The following is a 20,603-nucleotide window of genomic DNA, read 5'->3' as shown; positions in this document are numbered from 1 at the left end:
TCTTTATCAAGTAATGTCTAACAAGCACTGTGCCAAACATCTGGCATTTTGATTAAAGTAAAATAATATTTCTGCCTAGGAAAGCAAACAGACGCTTGTACACCAATATTCATTGCAGCAGTATTCACAATAGTTAAAAGGAAAATATAACCTAAGTGTCCATCAACAAATGAATAGATAAATATAATTTGGTTCATACTTACAGTGGAATATTTGTCACCCCAAAGAGAATGTGGCCTTGATACATGCTACAACTTGAATGAACCTTAAAAACATGCTGAATGAAATAAGTCAGTCTCAAAAGAATAAATACTGTATGATCCCACTTATATGAAATATAGTATAAGCGGCTACCAGGGGCAAAAAGGAGGGAGGGGAAAAGGGGGACTCACTGATTAAAAGACATCACTGAGCCTCTGTTAAAAGTGATGAAAAAGTATGGAAATGGATAATGATGACAGTTGAACAACATGTTAAATATGATTAATGTCACTTGATTGTAAGGAATGTTGAAATGGTAAATGTTTTGTTACATTATATATTTATCACAATTTTTAAAAATTGCTTAAAAGAGTAAAAAAATACTTTAAAAATCATGTTTCTTTCTACTAAACAACTGTTAGGAATCTTCTATACAATCTTACTGAAATACCATAGATATTCACATGCCACTGCCTACAGAGAGCTTCTGTTATATAAGATTTGTAGTGGCGAACAAAAGTCGGTAAATACCGAGAAAGAAAAATAAGAAAGGAAGCTGGAGGAGTGGAAATACACTCAACAATAACAAAGGGGTAGGGTGCAGCAGAAAAGCTTGTTTTGGGGTCAGTGACATAGATGTGACATCAGACCTTTACTCAACCACTTACCAGATGTGTGATCTTTCGCAAGTCATTTAGTCTCTTTGAGCCTTGGTTTTCTCAACCATGAAACGAAGATAGAAATAAATAACTTTCAGCATAGGTGCTCAATACTTAATATAATGTCTGCCAGGCGCTCCTTGGAAACCCTATGGGGCAGTTCTACTCTGTCCTATAGGGTCGCTATGAGTCGGAATCGACTCGACGGCACTGGGTTTGTTGGGTATATAAAAACTGCTCATCTATAAAAGGATCATTGTGAAAATTAAATAAGATAATGAAACTGCTTAGTAGAGTTCCTAGTAAAATCAGTGGCAACACTCAGTAAATACAGTTATTTCACTTACTATCGTCATCGTCTTCTCCTTCATCTGTTAGGCAAATGGTTCTTGCTGTTTTCCTGTGCTACCTACAATAGAATTATCTGGGATGCTTATTAAAAATATTCAAATCCCCAAGCCCTCCCTATCCCTGACTTGCTGAATAAAAATCTCAAATGGATTCTTGTCATCTTGTATCTTTGGGTCGATTCTGACTTACACTGACCCCATGTATAATAGAGTAAAACTGCCCCACAGAGTTTTCTTGGCTGCAATCTTTATGGAAAGCAGATCCCCAGGACTTTTCTTCCACTGTGCTTTTGGGTGGGTTCTAACTGCCAACCTTTTGGTTTCCAGCCAAGTGTAAACCATTTATACCACCCAGGGACCTTATGGTCCTGGGTTTTAAGACTTTTACTTTCTATATAAAAAAAAAAGGGATCTCCTAAAAAAGTGTCTAACACATAATACATCATAACTGCGTAATTTTGACTAACTCAATAAATACCAGTTGCTATTTTAGAATAAACTACATATTATTTTGAATCTTGGAAAATCCAAGGAAAACCTTTGTTAAAATAGCTTACCTGGAGAGCAGTTACCTTCTTGTTTCTTAAATACTGTTTGTTCATATTTGTATACCACAAAGTCAATTTTACAGTGCATTTCTATCTAGTTTGATTCTAGGAGCTACTGCCCTTCTTTCATTATTTTAAACTTTTTTCAAAGGTGGGATTATTATTGCCTCCAAACTATTTCATAACCGAAAGGTGTGTATAAAGAACCAATGAGAAGAGAAATTACATTTGAGATGAAGTCCTGGGCTGAGGGTTCCCATGGCTGTGAAAAAAGCTGAAACTATGAAAAAAGGACAGATATCCTTTGGGACACCTCACTTATTAGGATTCAAGAATACTAATGATGATGAGGAGCTCTTTTCTGGGAATTTTCTTTCTGTACCATTCCCTTAATACCTAAAATTTACTTTAAATCAAGGCTTTATGTGAGGAAAGACTCGTTATGCCAAAGCAATGAAATCTAAATTAGATCATACAGCTAAAATGATGTGTAGTCAATTAAATCTCCATAATTTTTATTCCAATACAGTTTATGGTGTTTGCAAATAAACAAGCCTTTTTAAAGTCATTGGCTATCACCCAAAGCCAATAGATATGTTTCCAGATGGTCAAATACTCAGCAACTTTGCGAAAAAACTGTATTTCTGCATCAGATAAAGATGGCTGCTCTTGTTTTATAAATAAACAGGGCTGCAGATTTCTAGAAAAGTCAAATCATTGTCTGAGCTGTACTATGGTTAATGTAGATTTTCAAACTGAGGGAATCCTGCTCTGAGAAAATCATCTGTTCCCGTCTTTCTTGGGGATTTCACTCCCTCTCTTTGGAGGAAATGTGGTTTATTGAAAACAATGTGGAGCTAAAGTCAACGGACTGGCATTCTAGTCCTTGGTCTCACACTATGTAGTTATATGTCAAAGAGGCTAGGCAGTCTTTTCATTTGCTTTGTTAATTTTAAATTGAGGGAGCAATATCTGTTCTCTCTGCCTCCTGGACTTGTAAAGATTCAACTATCCAGAGGCAAAAGTTCTTTGAAGAGATAAATGTGATACACATATGTAATGTAATACTTTTTGCTTTGGGGTTTTTGTTTGGGGGGTGGAAAGGGAGATGGTGAGTTTGTAAAATATTAATATATACTGGATTTCATTACATGCTTCCTTTTATGGCACTGTTTGCAATCCATTGTATGGTTATTCATTGCAATTATGTGTGTGCTTACTACTTAGGAGTGTATGTATGCCTGTTTGTTAAAGTTCTGCTCTGCTCCATGGATTGAAAGTGTCATTACAACAGGGAACATATCTTTATTATTCAGAATCCTCTCCCTAGCTATTGTGCAATGATGAGCATAATATGTCCTCAATAAATAATAATGAATGAGTAGGGTCATGTCTCCTAAAGGCACTGTGAATTTATATTATATGCTACACATTTATACTTACTACTTGAAGAAGCTATTGGAATTCATATTGTTGAGTTGTATATTTTTTACTTAGGTCTTCTGCAAAATCAAAGTAGAAGATCACATATATGAATATATATTAAAAAATGATGACTTTGGTTCTTTATAATCACTTCTCTTTTGACTTGAAATCTAAGCATATAATTTGAATATTTTATTGGGGGAAGTTTTATAGCTTTCAGTTTTATGCTGATAATGTGAAAGATTTTTCTCTTCTTTTATCTTTTTTAGAGTACAGTCCAGGGTTATGAGATTTTTAAGAGAAGAAGATTTATAACCAGATAAACCTAGTTCCAAGTCCCAAATATGCCCTAGAAACTTTCTAGTTTTGAGACTTGAGGCAAGATGTTAATCTCATTAAGCCTTGGTTGCTTTATGTGAGCCGAATAATACCTCCCCCATAGATGTGTTGTGAGGAGCAGATGCAGTAATAGACCTAAAGTGCTTAGTATGGTACCTAACACATAACTGTCTCTCAGTAAGCTGCAGCTTTTATTATTTATAATGTTCGTCTTCTAAATAAGAACTCTTTCTGTTTTGTTTTGTCTATCTGTGTGTTTGTGTATGTTTTCTTTTACAGATGGATACACAACTGATGACATTGAGTTTTACTGGCGTGGGGATGATAATGCAGTAACCGGAGTGACAAAGATTGAACTTCCACAGTTCTCTATCGTAGATTACAAACTCATCACCAAGAAGGTTGTTTTTTCCACAGGTTTGTATCAGGGAAGAGGGTTAAGGGAGAAAAGTCTTCTTTGTATCGTGTCCAGAGAGGTTACTTCCCTGGGTACCAGGGAATGACGGTGACTCTAGATGACTTAGATCTGCCCAAAACCCTCAGTTCCCCATCAAACCTGCAGCCTCAGTTCTGAACCTATCCAATTATTTTCCAGAAGGCAACCACAGAAAAGCTGCTAGGTCAGCTATGTGTCTCTCATTCAGCAGAGAGGGGACTAATTGTTAGAGACAGGATACAGAAAGAGAAATGAAGGCCTAGATTAGAGGGCCCACCTGGAGCCTTTCTGGTAGGGAGGGGTGAATACGGCACCTTCTGTTCCAGTCCACTTCTCCCAACTTGCCATGTGTTTGGACTGTCTTTGAGGTCAGATAAAGGTAAATTCTGAAGTTATAAAGGCCGAGATTGAAGGCATCGAAAAGAGCTGGAATCCTGCTTCCCCCAACTTTACGCATTCCATAGAATTGATCGTAATCCTCTGAAACGTACTGGAGATAGGCAAGCGGTAGTCTGCCCAAGTCTGATCACAATGGAATTACCTAAAAATGGTTGGGTGGTGGCATTTTGCATTTTCCTCAAAGGATAGGGATTTCTTTAAGCAGGTTTACCTTCTGTTTTGGAACTAAAACCCCTTCCAGATGTTAAGATCATTCTGATGTTTCCACCATCTTTACCCTTTCAGTATTGAGATTTTGAATTGTCAGCCTTGGTTTCATCAGCACAGTTTTTATGTATTTTTCTTAACAAAAAAGTCCAGAAAGTTATAATAATTTACTAAACATTTATTTAAGAAAAAAGATAATAAGCACACAGGAATAGGCTTCTTTGTGTTTTTCTTATTGAAATAAATCCCCCAGGCACAGAAATAGCTAAAACTGTAACTGTGGATTTTGAATTATCCTACTGCAAAGGAGTCAACCAGTTTGTGTCCCTGTGTACTATGTGAACCAAGAGCTGTGTGACTCAATAAGAATTCAAAGTAGCGTCTAAAGAAGTAGCTTTAAAGAAAATGACAGCAACAAAAATTTTCCAAACTCTCAGGTCTTCCAAACCCCTAAGGCCCTATTGAAAAGAGTTCCTACTTAAAACATTGTTACTTTAACATAAAGGCACTTGGTTTGGTCCCATTGGCTGAACAAGGATTCCTTTCAATTAGTGAGAATGTCTTCTCCTATCTAATACCCCAGGTTCCCACAACCAAAGAACCTAACCTTAGGGAAGCTGATTTTTTAGTTGTATCTCCCACAAATATTGTTCAAGAACAGGGATTCTCCACCTTTTGGTGGGTTAGGGATCCCTTTGGCACTCTGATTAAAGTGATGTAATTATTTTAAAAATCTGTACCCACAAAAACCTACACAAAATTTCAGGGGGTTCCTGTACCACCCTAAGTCTTGACATTGATTCCATATTTAAAATCCATCCTGTGGCTTGTGAAGGGCTTTCTTTTATTATGGTGAGAGCATGCAGCCTTATTCTGTATATAACAAAACTCACAGGATGAACTCACTGAGGTCAACAGTCCAGGGGATGAACAAGAGGCTGTCCCAAAGCGTCTTGTTATCCACAATTGCAGCAAACATCTATCCTTAATCCAGTTGTATGATGCTAGGTAGGTAAGAGCTGGGGTTCTTTTGATTATGGACAAGCACAGGATATATATTCAATACTGAGCAACTCGTGATAATGAAAAACCGTGTTCTCAGGCTACTTTTGCAGAAGAAAGAAAAGCGTCCTTCACCAAAAGCTAAAATTTAATTTAGGGAAGATAAACACACTGTTTGAGGTTGTTTAAAGAAAGATATCTTATAAATATTGATGATGTTCTAAAACTGTCTTTCTAGGTTCCTATCCCAGGTTGTCTCTCAGCTTTAAGCTTAGGAGAAACATCGGTTACTTTATCCTGCAGACATACATGCCTTCCATCCTGATCACCATCCTCTCCTGGGTCTCCTTCTGGATTAGTTATGATGCTTCAGCTGCAAGAGTGGCATTAGGTAGGCCATTTTCCAACTGCTTATAGAGTTTGTCTGTGTGTGACCACATGTTTATGTGTGTTTTCCTTATCCCTGGAATTTGTAATGCTAGAAAAAGGCCAGGCCACACACATTACAAGAGTTTGGCTGTGAGTCTTCGGGTGATCTGATTCAGCATTAAATCAATTAAACACGAATTAAAATTCTTTCATGTCAAAATTAGTTAACTGTGTAGCTATTGGTAATGAAATTAGTCCCATCAGTTTGATATTTTCATTGAAGCATAGTTCACATAATATTGCTTGCATAATTGTCCAATTAATTTGTATCTGTGCTTCTTTACCTGAGAAGAGCTCCTGACATCTTTTTATCCTCATTTTTTTCTGAGCAAGAAACATGGAAATGTGGTGTGTGGCTAATGGATAAGCAGGAAGAATTCGAAAGTCTTATTAGCATCTCGGAGTAGCGTAGCAGAGGGCAGGAGACAAGAAAGTAATCATGTTGGAGAAATGCCCATGGTACTGCTTATCTTATGCCTGATTTTGTGTTATAAAGCCAGAGGAGGAGGATAAAAGAAGAGAATAAACTCTATTTCTTGAACATTTTTATGTTATTAGTTCCAGCTGTAGTAAACCTATGACCTTTTATAAAATCTTTACTATTTTGAGTTATGACTATTCCCTTTTAAAATGTTGTATTGTTAACTCTTCTACCGTGAGTTCCCAACTCTATCATTACTTTCTTAGGTTGTTTATTTATTCATTCATAAATCATTGTTGAATACTGATAATGTGTCAGATAGACTGGGCACTGGAGATACAGTAGTGCCTTTCTGGAGCTTATGTCTTAGTAGAAGATGGACAATAAATTTACGTAATAGCTATGCAAATTTCATAATATGTTAAGTTTATAGAAGGAAATGAAGCAAAGTAAGGAGGACTGGGCTTGCCAGGGCATCCAGTTTAAAATACCCAGAGTAGAGCTCATTCAGAAGTTGTCATTGGAACAAAGACTTGAAGAAGATGAGGGAGCAACTCATGTAGATACCTGGGTGAGGATATTTCAGGATGCCACAAATGTGTGAGGCAGGAGTATGCCAAACATGTCAGCAAGAAGGCCAGGGAGTGCAGGAGGAAGTGGTAACGATAACATTGGGGAGAGGCAACTAAAAGATCATAAGTGGTTCACCGACCATGGAACTTTCATTCTGAGTGAAATAGAGAGCCACTGAGCAAAGAAGTGACATGATTCGATTTGGGTTTTAACAACATCGCTTTGGCTGCTGTGTTGAAATTAGATTGTGGTAGTTGAAGGGTGGAAGGAGGAAAAGTAATTACTTTTCAGACTGAGTCAAGCCCCCTGTAATATGTCCTACTACATTTCCATAGAGCTCCCCTTTGTAGACCAACCACAATTATAATTTATATTTATGTGGTTATTTGAACACTGTCACTTTTCCCCACAATACTGAAAGATCCATCAGAGAAGGGCCCATGTCAAGTTCTGCTTCCATTTTTCCCTAGTGTCTTGCACAGTGAATAGCGCTCTGCAAGCATTTGCTAAATAAATAAATGAATGAAATTTGCTAAATGTCTCATTTTTCCAAAGTTAAAATCCATTGTCTGTTTTATGTCTATTATAGAAATAATGGGGCCTGGTTTCTCAGTGGTTAAGCACTTGGTTGCTAACCAAAAGGTTGACAGTTAGAATCCACCAGCCGTTACTTGGAAACCCTTATGGGACAGTTCTATTCTTCCTATAGGGTCTCTATCAGTAGGAATCGGCTTGATGGCAGCTGGGGTTTTTGTTATGTTTTGTAGTTTGTTTTTTTTATATAGAAATAATAAACAATTTATTGATTTTGTAAAAGAAAAATTGTAAATGCCTTTTTATGTAAACAATTTATTACTAGGATCAGAGATACCTTAAGGTGGGATTTAGATAAATAGTAAAATCATCACTGTCGCTTTTATTATATACAAGTGGTGCAGAATAATTTGTAGTTGAAATAATGAAGAGAAAAATGAAATAGGAAAGTGTTCCAAATAACAAATGTATGGAAGATATAAGAACTGTTAAGACTACTAGATCTAAACCAAGACCCGTATTTTTCTGACTATGCTTGGAATCAAATGTTCAAATGTATTTTTTCTATTGCTATCGCATGGGCATATATCAAAACAAAACAAAAATTATGGTTTTGTCAGAGTAGAAAAATTAAATCAGAAAACTATCCCAGAATATCATAGAAAGGAAGCAACTTCTCAGGTGTGACATTGGGTAGTGTTTAAGAACACAGGAGTCTGAGGCAGGCTGATCCCAGTTCAAATGTGACTCTTATCTGTGTGATCTGTCTGACCTCTGAGCTTTGTCTGGTTTCACATCACTGTTTTGCTCGGAGCTGTATCTCATCATGTTTAAGACTCTTGACTCCCAACATTTTTGCTCAGCATATCTCTGTCTGCCCCTCCAAATACACCTGTGAGAGAAACTGCTCTCCACTGCTGGAGATGCCCAATGGGCTGGACGAACAATTATAGCCTGATCCAGTGTGGTGTTTCCCATCAAAAACCTGTATTATCCAACTTCTGTATTATCTATTTCAGCATTGGATGCCTAGTTACTCAATCCAGACTCATGAAGGCTTCTCTGTTACCTTCCACCTCAATTCCAAATGTTTACCACCATAATTCTGTATCATCTGTATTGCTATTATTTTAATTTCCTTCCCCCTCCTCACTTACTTGGATTATTCTGAAAGCCTCTTGACTGGTGTTCTTTATTCCAGTCTTGTATGCTTCTCCTCCATCCTCCACACTACTAGCAAAATGATTGTCCCAAATTTGACACATGCCTTCTGGCTTGGAGTTAGTGACTTCAGATTGTCTTAAATTTAAATCCGAGCTCCCTTTTACACTCCGTATATGTTACTGTCTATGATGATGCAGCCCATACTTAAGTCTCCACGCTCCTCACCCTTCTTCCTTCATGTCCTATGATGTATGTACTCACACTGACTTTCTTAAGATTTCTTTAATGGATTGTGTACTGTCACCCCTCAAAGCCAGCCTTTATATAAAAAGTTCTCTCCAGCAATGTCCTCAGCTCTACCAGCACTTTGGTCTTCCAGGCCTTGGTTGTCTGGGTAACTCATTCTTCAGGACTGAGCTCAGAAGTGCCCATTCCCTCATTGTCTTCTCCAGTATACCACAAGGCTGAACTCCCCTGTATCCTCAGCTCTCACCCTACATGCATGTCTACCATAGCATTTAATTCATATTTCTAATCCTTCATTGAATATAAATATAGTTAAAGAAAAAAAATTTTTTTACACTAATGTTGACAGTAAATTAAGGATTTATGCGTATTTCCAAGGCATATCACAGTGCTCAGTATATAATAGGCACCAAATAAATAATTTGTGAATTAATATAATTTACCTTTCTAGCAACTATGGGGAGCCTGGGTGGCACAGGGGTTAAGAGCTTGTCTGCTAATCGAAAGGTAGCCAATTCAAACCCACTAGCAGCTTCTTGGAAAGCCTACGGGGCAGTCCTACTCTGTCCTATAGGGTTGCTATGAGTCAGAATCCACTCAGCAGCAAAGTTTTTTTTTTGGGGGGGTGGGCTTCGCAATTATGAAAGTATCAAAAAATGAGAATGTTATTACTTTAACCTTTATTTTTTTTCAGGAATCACAACTGTCTTGACAATGACCACGATCAACACCCATCTCCGAGAAACTCTCCCTAAAATCCCCTATGTGAAGGCCATTGACATGTACCTAATGGGGTGCTTTGTCTTTGTTTTCTTGGCCCTTCTGGAATATGCTCTTGTTAACTACATCTTCTTTGGAAGGGGACCACAATGCCAAAAGAAAGCAGCTGAGAAGGCTGCTAGCGTCAGCAGTGAGAAGATGCGCCTGGATGTCAGCAAGGTAAATACAGAGGGCAAACCTTCCTTGCTTCTTAATTCATAGAAGGATGCTAGCAAAATATGCTAAGAGCCTGATTTAACAAATGAGGAAACTGAGGTCTGGGAAAGAAAATGAGTAATTTTCCCAAAATCACACAGATAATTAGTGATAGAGGCAGATTCAGGGCCCAAGTTTCTGATCCAACATTGTGATGCCCTTTCCATTAACAGTTGGGTTGTTGTTGCTAGGTGCTGTCTAGTTGGTTCTTACTCATAGTGACCCTATGTACAACAGAACCAAATACTACCCAGTCCATCCCCACAATCATTACTATGTTTGAGCCCATTGTTGCAGCCACTGTGTCAGTCCATCTTGTTGAGGGTCTTCCTCTTTTTCAATAACCCTCTACTAGGCATAATGTCCTTCTTCAGGAACTAGACCCTCCTGATAACATGTCCAAAGTATGTGAAACGAAGTCTCAACATCCTGGCTTCTAAGCAGCATTCTGGTTGTAGTTCTTCCAAGACAAATTTATTTGTTCTTCTGGCAGTCCATGGTATATTCAATATTCTTCACCATTAACAGTAGGGTTGCTCAAACCTTACTCACCTAAGAACCACCTTCACGATTTTTTCCACAGATGAGTATAATGTGTATCATTATTTACTTTATATTTCTTTACATGTACTTTATTTAAATTTATTTAAAAAGGAGATTTCCTATTACTCCAGCCAGTCTTACTTTCCAAAATACTGGAGGGTTACCATAAATATAAATAAGTTAAAACAAAATGATGTTATTCAATTCTAGTTTACACTATTGTCCTGTGAGAGCTCTTGGCCTGAGGCCTTCCTTTTCTTTGATAAAAAGAGAGATCAGCAAGTATTAAAGAGGTATTAAAGACTTGACAGTAAGGCTTTATTCTTGGAGTAATTAGAAGGACAGAAAGAAAAGTGAAGGAGAAAAAGTAATAATTTTTTCCTCTAGCAACACATTATTACTTAATACCTTGCACTTGTACCACTTGGAAACCCTGGTGGTGTAGTAGTTAAGAACTACTGCTGCAACCAAAAGGTCAGCAGTTCAAATCCAACCAGCACTCCATGGAAACTCTATGGGGCAGTCCTACCCCGTCCTGTAGGGCCACCGTGAGTGGGAATCGACTGGATGGCAACGGGTTTTGGGTTTATACCACTTGAAATCAATGAAGCACTTGGCTGTACCAGGTCACTGAATAGCTTAAGCCAGGAATAGTCAAAGAACAAGTCCAATACAGTATAAATGTTGTTGAGTCTTTAAGGCAATAGTTTTCAACCTGGGGTGCCCATTGGAATGATCTGGAGATCATTAAAAATTACTAAAGCCCAAGTCCTTTGCCAAAAGTTCTAATTTAATTGTCCTGAGGTATGCCTATACATCATAACTTTTTAAAGTTTACCTAGATTATTTTTTGGTTGTTGAAAATATACACAGCAAAACATACACCAATTCAATAGTTTCTAACGAACAATTCAGTGACATTGATTACATTCAAGTTGTACAACTTGTGCGACCATTCCCACCCTCCTTTTCCAAATTGTTCCTCCCCCATTAGCGTAAATTCACTGCCTTCCAAGCTTCCTACCTAACCTTTCGAGTTGCTGTTCTCAGTTTGATCCCGTATGAACAGCTCTTTGAGACAGCACTATACGCAAGGCAGACATTCTTTAATGCCAGACTATTGTTTGATTTAAAGAAGGCTTTGGGTAGTATTTTTGCTTTATGGTTTAAGGTTTAAAGATTATCTCAGGGCAATAGTTTCAGGGGTTCATCCAGCCTCAACGACTCCAGAAAGTCTAGATTTCCAGAGAATTTGAAATTTTGTTCCACATTTTTCCTCAGATTATTTTAATCTGAAGCCAAGGCTGAGAACCATTGCTTTGAGCCTTTGAGCACAGTCCCAATGAGCCCTGTTTACTTCCAAGAGAGGGCATTCCTATTATAGAACTTTCTACATATTTGTATATGTATTTTTATGTAGTCAAATTCACATAGACCATCAAAAATAAACAAAACAATAATGTCTTATTTTAGTATCTGCCCTATTAAATAGTGTTTATAAACCAGTGTGTAATGTTAGATTTGATAATTAATTCATAGTGATAGGGCTAAGAAAAACAGTAGTACTTTTAAACCGTCTGCAGCTATTAACCATAAGATTAATTGAATATTTCATTAAAATGTTAATATTTCTAACTTCAATTTATTCCAAGGATACCACACCATAGGTATTCTCTACCACTGGGTTTTATTTAGAGAAAGTTCTATGGCAGCTTCCAATTCATTACTGTTCTCCATATGTTCATAGATCTGGTATTAGATTTCAGATTGTTTTCTAAACAAGGCCCCTGGATGTCACAAATGGTTTGTGCTTGATTACTAACCTAAAGGTTGGCAGTTTGAACACACCCACAAGTGCCACAGAAGAAAGGCCTGGCAATCTGCTTCCCTAAAGGTTACAGCCAAGGAAGCTCTACGAAGCAGTTCTACTCTGTAACACATGAGATTGCCATGAGTTGGAATCGACTCAACAGCAACAGGTTTTTTTGTTGGATTCTTTTTGTTGTATTCGATTTTGAAGTATTCTGTAATCAAAGGCACCTCTTTCTCATGAGATATTTGTCATAATTCAAATTTTCGGGATGAAAACTACTATATGAGGAAAACTGTAACATGAGTTTGAAATGCACTGTTCATCTGACAACCTAAGAGAGCAATAACGGTAGGTTGGAATCCACTGACAGGTTCCAAAAAGTGAAACCTTGGGCATTGGAGAGAAATTGACAATTTCCAAGACTTTTTCATGGTTTACTGGCTTTCAAAGACCATCCCGAAAATTTGAATCATGACAAATATCTCATGAGAAAGAAGTGCCTTTGATTAAAGAACAGTCCAAAATCTAATACCAAAAAAAAAAAAACCTGTTGCAGTTGAGTCAATTCCAACTCATGGCAACCCCATGTGTTACAGAGTAGAACTGCTTCATAGAGCTTCCTTGGCCCTAGTCAAGCAGAGGAAACCCTGGTGGCATAGTAGTTAAGTGCTACAGCTGCTAACCAAAGGGCCGGCAGTTCAAATCTGCCAGGCGCTCCTTGGAAACCCTATGGGGCAGTTCTACTCTGTCCTATAGGGTCGCTAGGAGTCGGAATCGACTCAAGAGCACTGGGTTGGTTGGTTGGTTGGTAGTCAAGAAGATAAAATGAATAAATAAATAAAACTATCTCATAGGACTGCAATTTAAAATGAGTCAATCAATTGCCTAATGCAAGACTAACTCAGTAAGATAACATCTGATCTCTTTTTCACTGCCGTCTACCTTGCTTTTCATACCAATTTGCATTTAAATGATAAATTTAAGACTCAGAGCAGTGGAGGCTTTATAACCAACTGAATCTAAAGAGCTTCAGACAGTTCTAAACTCAATGGGCTGAGGTAAAGGTAGAGAAAGTTTCACTGGGCAGGTATCCCATAGGGGGCTGAAGTTGGACCCACAAATCAGATCATAGAACGTTAGAGATGAAAGAAGATACCTGAAACTCTTCTAGCTCAGTAGTTCTCAAACAGGAGGCAATTTTGCCCCCAGGAAACATTCAGCAACGTCTAAAGACATACTTGTCAAAACTGAGGAGGGAGTATTACTGGCATATTTTTTTTTTTTTTTAGTAGGTAGAGATCAGGGATGCTGCTAAATGTCCTGTACCCATAACTGTGTAATTTTAGCTCAAAGTGTCAGTAGTGCTGAGGTTGACAAACTCTGCTCTAGTCCAGCCCCCTGATTTCAAACATAAGAAACTGAGGCCCCAATAAATAAGATGCTTGTCCTATTCTTGAAACTCTTTAGCAAAAATAGTTTCTTCATTTTCTTTCATCAGCATATATAACAATCAAGACATCAGGAGTTATGATTTACCACAGTGGTTCTGAACAAATATGTTTGAGTCAATTAGGCTTTATTTTCCCTCTCACTTACTTAATAACTGTGTGACAGTAAAGAAGTGATTCAGTTTTTCTGGCCCTTCGGTTTCCTCATCTGTAAAATGGGTTTAATTCCTCTGTCATAAGGGTGTTATGAAGATTATTTGTGATATTGTATAAAGAGGGCAGAATCCTCTCCCATTCATGGTAAGCGCTGAGAAAGTAGTAAATATTGTTGCAAACAATGTAAAATATTGCAAGTGGTAGGCATTGCTACTTTAGAAAAAAATCGAAGTGTCCAGAACGATTTGTGATGCTTGCTTGTGTTTTACATGCTTAAGCATGTAAGATACAATCCCATCCCTAGGAAAAAGTGCTATCTAGACAGGAATACTTCACATCAGATGCTTTAAGGTCAGAGCAAAGAAATCATGTTTCATCAGGTATTAGCTATCAAATAGATAGCAAACGAGCTATTTCAAACTTTGTTATTTGTTAGACCAGAATACCTGCCGCCATCTTGATTAGAATAAAATAAAATGGTGACCGTGGCCATCTAACATTCTAGTCTCCCATGGTTTCTTTTTTAACCCAGCATGAAAGGCTAAAGGAGAGTCACATTGTTTTCTGACTGAACTTTTTTTTTTGTCAGCATCACAAATAATGCCACTCTATTTCTTATCTTATCAAAATTGGCCCTTCTTTTCGATTGTAATTTTAAAGTCTTTTCTTTCAAAGATTGGGCACATATTGTTGGTTACCCTGGAAAAGCCAGTTCCTAGGAGAAGGACTGAATTTTTCACTTCCATTTGACAGTTTCCTAGAGATGGAAGCAGTGTGTGTTATCGCCTGTAGTGATTTTTAAACTGTGCTCTGTCCTGAGGTCAGAAAGGGATGAAAATGGGAGGCTTGTCCAAGTGGGAGCCCAGTGTTGCTTCAACAGCATACTTCCATATTTTTCAAATCTCTTTTCTGTATTAATTTCCCATAAATTTTTATTTTAAGGAGGGAATTTATAGCTGTTAAAGCATTTCTTGTCCAGTAATTTAACTGAAGCAGAAACTAAGACTCTTAAAAAAAAAAATGAAATAGCCAAGATGTGTAGCAAAGTTAACAAAATTTTTGAGACTGGATCTGGGTTTTCCTATCTTTATCCAGGGTACATTCCACTGTAAAAACAACAAAAACAAACCAAAAAAAAAAAAAAAAAGAGAGAGAGAGAGAAAAGAACCTAAAAACTCTGATTCTATGTTAGCCCCCTCACCTCCTGCAAAAAAAAAAAAAAAAAAAATTGTCAAGTTGATTCTGATTCATAGCCACCTTATAAGACAGAGTGGAACCACATGGTTTCCAAGGCTATACATCTTTATGAAAGCAGATTGCCACATCTTTCTCCCAGGGAGTGCAGCTGGTCGGTTTAAACTGCCATCCTTTTGGTTAGCGGTACAGCACTTAACCACTGCACCACCAGGGCTCCTTGATTCCACATTAACCCATATATATTCAGCTCAGTTCACCTCACCTGAAAAAAAAAAAAAAAATCTGCTTGCCTATACCAAAAAAAAAAACTTTGTCACCAAGCTGATTCAGACTTATAGAGACCCTGTAAACTAAAGAAAACCAAACTCATTGCTGTTCAGTCTATTCCGATTCAAAAAGACCCTATAGCAACCTGATAAAAAAAATAGGACAGAGTAAAAGAGCCCCGTAGTGTTTCCAGAGAGCTCCTGGTGGATTGGAACTGCTGACCTTTTCATTTGCAGCCAAGCTCTTAAGTCATTGGCTAAAAACAAGTGTCACTTCCTCAGTTGTTACAAATTAAAGTGGAAAATACCAAGGTTTTTAAAATATGCTTCAGAACAACAGGAGACCTACTGAATATTTTTCCCAAGTGTTCTCTGGGGTAGTTAAAAATATACATATCTCTATCCTAGTGTTAGGAGAGTCCTTTCTATTTCCCCTTGCATTCTTCTATGTGTGTGTATGTGTGTTTTTCCTTATAAAATTTGCTTTGGGTTTGACCCATTGTTCTCGCTTATGCCTTCAAGTTTTCAGCTCTCTGTCCTTTTATGCTTTATGCTGTTTCCTTGTTTTTCTCTCTACTACTAATTGTATGTATATTTAAGAATTTAGTTATTCCTGCCTTTTCACCATCTTGATTCTTCTATATCTTAAATGCCTTTAATATTATTATTGTATAGACAGACCCACCACCACCAGTTTTCCACATTAAGTTGCACCAAAGACATCTCTTTTTAAGGGTATTCTGTATTCATGGATATTGTGAGTCTTGGTGTTTTCCTTATCCAGGGTGCCTAATCTTTTCATGCAAAGCCACTAAAATTAGTTCAGTCTATTTACTTCTAGTGCTTGAAATTAGATTTTTTTTTAATAAAACATTTAAAAATACTGATTAGAATTTCTATTCTCTGTTAGCACTGGTCTTTTCTTATGCTTTCTAAAGACCAGTTGCATTTATCTATATCCAATTTACTTTAACCACCAATCCTAATCTAGTGGCATCAATCGACTTAATTAGCACGTTCTCTACTTTGTCTTCCAGATTTTTATAAAGATATTAAACAAAGTGGGACCCAATATCGACCCTTATGGGACCCTACTGGAAACCTCTCCCCAACTAGACGGGCTACCAATTACGATTTCTCTCTCTATACGGTTAGATAGCCAGTTTTTAATCCATTTATTTGTATTTCTGTTGGAGCCACTTTGTTTAGCTTTCCACTTACAATAGTGTATGGGGTCTTTGCAGGTGACCTGTGGACATATGTCCACAGAGACTTAGAATAAGTGAAATGTTGTCATGAGACCCTGGGGCTTGCCCAAGTTTGCTTTTTTAATATAACTATGGTGAACCTAAGCTTCAACATTCCATTCAGGCATTATTGTCATGCTGTAGAAAAAAGGCAAATGGATCATATTTTGATATTTCTTTTTGCTTGTTATGAGAGGATAGAGCATCATTTTATACTCTGGAAATTTCTTAGCTTTGTCGTGGTTGTTGTGTTGAGTAGGTGGGGAACTAAACATTTCTTCTATTGGTTGACTGAGAATTCAGGAACCTGTATTTTCTGTCCTAGGTTATTAATTTCTGTGTAAGAATGTTTTACTTGCATCAAGTTCTTGTTGCTTTATTATTTTTTTCAAGTAAGTATTATGTTGGCAGACTTGGTACTATTATAATAACAGTTAAGAGGCAATAATTGAGATTGTGCCCTGTCAAAACTTCAACTTAAAAAAACTCCAAAAAAGCTTATTTTGGCTAATACTTAGTTTCTGAATTCTCATGTGTTTATAATTCTTAATAGTCAAATTGTCACTCATATTTCCCTCCAAATTGGATGAAGATGATTCTAATAATAATTGTCACATTCATCTTATCATCTACTACTTGTCCAACTGCAGTTTTTAATTTCTATTTCTTGATGAGGCAGTGATCATTCATTGAATATTTGTAAATCTTTTGTATGAGGACTTGATGCCAGGTGAATTTTTGTTATTGTATCTTCTAAGTGTCATATTCTTCCTTAATTTCATTGCTTTGACCCCCAAATTCCTTGAAATTTCATTGTTGTTGCCTTTGAGTTTAGGGGTAGGAAGGGTTAAACATTAAATTGCTACTTTATTTTGGTATTGGAGCTACCTTTTAACATCAGTATTTGCTATGTCATACATAGTAACAGAGTTCGATACATGGTATCTTTAAATGCGATCCTGGAGTAGAGATGCTTGAAACTTTGTTATTCACTGTTTTAGTCATAGTCCTCTAAACATCCCAGCACCTATGTCTATGTTCCCAGGCTATCTCATTGATGTTGTTGCTTTTTGTGTTTTTATTCTAGCTACTCTTGTTGAAATTGAAGTAGACTGGTTTGATTGGGTAGCATTCTGGGTAGAATGTCAGTCATTTGGAAGGAAGCATGTTTGACTGTGGAGTTTGGGTTTATGATGAAAATGGTAGAGGAATGCTGTATTTTTCAAAATGAAAATCAAAGCACACAGCATGACTAGTTACTAACTGGGTAAATCCACATGAAACTTCAGGAATATCCTCAGATCACAGGAATATTTTGAAGAAAATTTGCATCTTTGGTGCATTAAATTGTTCAGTTGATGGCTTGAAAGAGTAATACTCTCTGATCCCATGATTTGGATGATCATTTGTCAAGAACTCTTCCTGCATTTCATAAACAATTATGATAGACTATTCAATGATTTGCCTTGAAATATGAACCTTAATATCTTTGGGTTTATACTTTTCCCTGTTCGGTATTTCTTTACTCTGTCTTTTGGGTATCTCTGTCTTTTAAGTTCATATTTAAAGCATGAAATTAGCACTAGTATTCAAAAGGTCAAATAATGAGCTTTCTATTACACCTGTAACCTGTGAAAGCATTGAGACCTATGTGACAACCCTGGGAGGCATTTGAGTGCACTGGGAAGTGGTGCCTTTTAGAATCAGACTGAAACTGGGTTCATATTCAGGCTTTGCCTTTTATAAGCTGTGTGACGTTAGACAATTTTAACCTTTCTATCCTCGAAGTTCCTCAACTGAAAACTGAAAACTCTAATTTCTGCTTCATGTAGTTACTGAGAGGATTGAATGAAATAATTATGTTAAGAGCCTTGTACAGTACCAAGCAAAGGGCACTCAATAAGTAATTTCTATTAGGTGGTGGCAGGGAGTGGGTATTGTTCTCAGTTTTTCTTTGAAAACCGTATTACTTTTTTTTGGATTATAAAACTAATTCATGAACATTTAAAAAAAAAAGTAGAAAAGATAATGAAAACCATCTGTATCTTACACCCAGATATAATCCTTGTTAACATTGCCATTTATTCACACACACTGTCATACTGATATAGAAATAATCATACTGTACTACTACATATAGTGTTACTTTTTAATACATTTTCATATCTGTGAGTCAGATTCGACTCAACAGCAATGGGTTTGGGAACCCTGGTGGTGCAGTGGCTAAGTGATACAGCTGCTTTAAGATTATGGAATCTTTAAACACACATGCAGTTCCTCTCTTCTCCATCAGTAGCCCTAGATTACAAAACAGCAATAGGAAAGCAAAGCAAAACAAAACAAAACAAAAAACAATCAACCCGCAACTCAAACTGAGGCTCTGCAGATAAGCAGAGATGCACAACTAGGCCAATAATAGTGCAAGCAGAATAAGAAAATCTACCTGAGTTATATTTGAGCAAATGGGAAGACCCAATAGCAACGTCTCCAGCAGGATGAAGCATCTAAACAAAGAAACAGCACGACAACTGTTGTAGAATGCTACCACCGTAAAAAGAGAGAAAAACTCAGCATGCAACAGTTAGACAATGACTCTTAAAAAAAAAAAAAAACTTAACAATAAATTAAACTTTCCCATAACAAATGTTTTCTCTTCACAAAGAATTGAAACAAAAGATCAAAGATGAAATGATAAACAAGAGGAGATTAAAAAGGAGAAAATGAAGACAAAATGATCCTTATAGAGACTACTTAATGAATTTAAAATAGTAAGTAAAAAAAAAAAAAACACTGCCATGGAGTCAATTCCAACGCATAGTGACCCAATAGGACAGAGTAGAACTTCCCCATAGGGTTTCCAAGGGTATAAATCTTTATGGAAGCAAACTGCCACAACTTTCTCAAGCGAAGAGGCTGGTAGCTTCAAACCGCCAAACTTTTGATTAACAGCCTAGTGCATAATTAACTACTGTGTCACCAGGGCTCCTTCAAGTCAAAGTAAAGAACTTTAAAATAGGAAAAAGAAGTATGCTAGTGTTTAGAACTAAAGATATCATGTAGAGCCAAAGCTATGCAACTCTGAGAATTAAGGTTACAGAATAAGATATAAATGAATTAGCTAGATTCTAAAATAAATGTGTAAAAATAATAAATCAGTACAATAATTCTATAAAGCAAGCCAGAATTATTCACATGGGTTGTAGAGAAGGGAGGACATGTTTGGTTGCTAATTCATAGCAAGGACTGAGTATTTACTCTTTTATTTTTAATGTGTTTGAATCAAGGTACTGAAAATTAAGGAAGTGTTTAAAATTCACATAGATAACTGCTCCAACAGTGTTTCTATAAGGATCTCCCACAAACTGCCTCCCTTAGAATCATCTGGGATGCTTGCTTAAAATGTAGATTTCAACTCATACTTTATAAATCAAAATCTTTAGTGCAGAAGCTTAGATATCTACTTTTTAATCTCTTGGATCTTTGTTGTACACACTAAAGTTCAAAGAACCACTATGGTAGAAACCCTGGTGGAATAGTGGTTAAGGACTAAGGTTGCTGACTGAAAGGCTGGCGGTTTGAATCTACCAGATGCTCCTTGGAAACACTATTTGGCCATTCTACTCGGTCCTATAGGATTGCTATGAGTTGGAATCAACTTGAAGGCAATGGGTTTGGGTTTTTTGGTTTTTATGATGGGAAAATCAAAACCTGACAATAAACCACCAAAACCAAACCCAGTGTGGTTGAGTTGATTCTGACTCATAGTGACCCTATAGGGCAGAGTAGAACTGCCCCATAGAGTTTCCAAGGAGTGCCTGGTGGATTCGAACTGCCAGTGCTTTGGTTAGAAGCCATAGCACTTAACCACTATGCCACCAGGGTTTCCAACCTGACAATACACCTTACAAAAGCCTTAAATGAACAAAAGGGAAAAATAATGATGCAAGTTACGCAGCAAAGGCTGGAAATCAGAAATAGGGAAAAGAACAACTTAAATGCAAAATTAAGCAGGAATTAAGATGATA

At 37.0% G+C, this 20,603-nt stretch overlaps 1 protein-coding gene across 2 annotated transcripts in view; it reads left to right on the top strand.

The window, feature by feature from the left end:
• Positions 1–20,603, top strand: part of GABRB2 (gamma-aminobutyric acid type A receptor subunit beta2) — a 296,350-nt gene that overhangs the window by 218,718 nt on the left and 57,029 nt on the right. Inside the window, exons 6-9 of one of the 2 annotated variants that reach the window (XM_049874268.1) lie at positions 3,802–3,939; positions 5,805–5,957; positions 9,628–9,885; positions 16,369–16,481. In XM_049874268.1, coding sequence (XP_049730225.1) covers positions 3,802–3,939; positions 5,805–5,957; positions 9,628–9,885; positions 16,369–16,481 — 662 coding nt within the window. The remainder of the gene's footprint in view (positions 1–3,801; positions 3,940–5,804; positions 5,958–9,627; positions 9,886–16,368; positions 16,482–20,603) is intronic. The other variant, XM_049874267.1, reaches the window with a different exon arrangement.

This window comes from Elephas maximus, chromosome 2 (genome assembly GCF_024166365.1).
Source record: "Elephas maximus indicus isolate mEleMax1 chromosome 2, mEleMax1 primary haplotype, whole genome shotgun sequence".
Taxonomy (NCBI): domain Eukaryota; kingdom Metazoa; phylum Chordata; class Mammalia; order Proboscidea; family Elephantidae; genus Elephas; species Elephas maximus.
The sequence above is the reverse complement of the archived record's forward strand: the minus strand, read 5'-3'. Positions and strand labels throughout refer to the sequence as shown.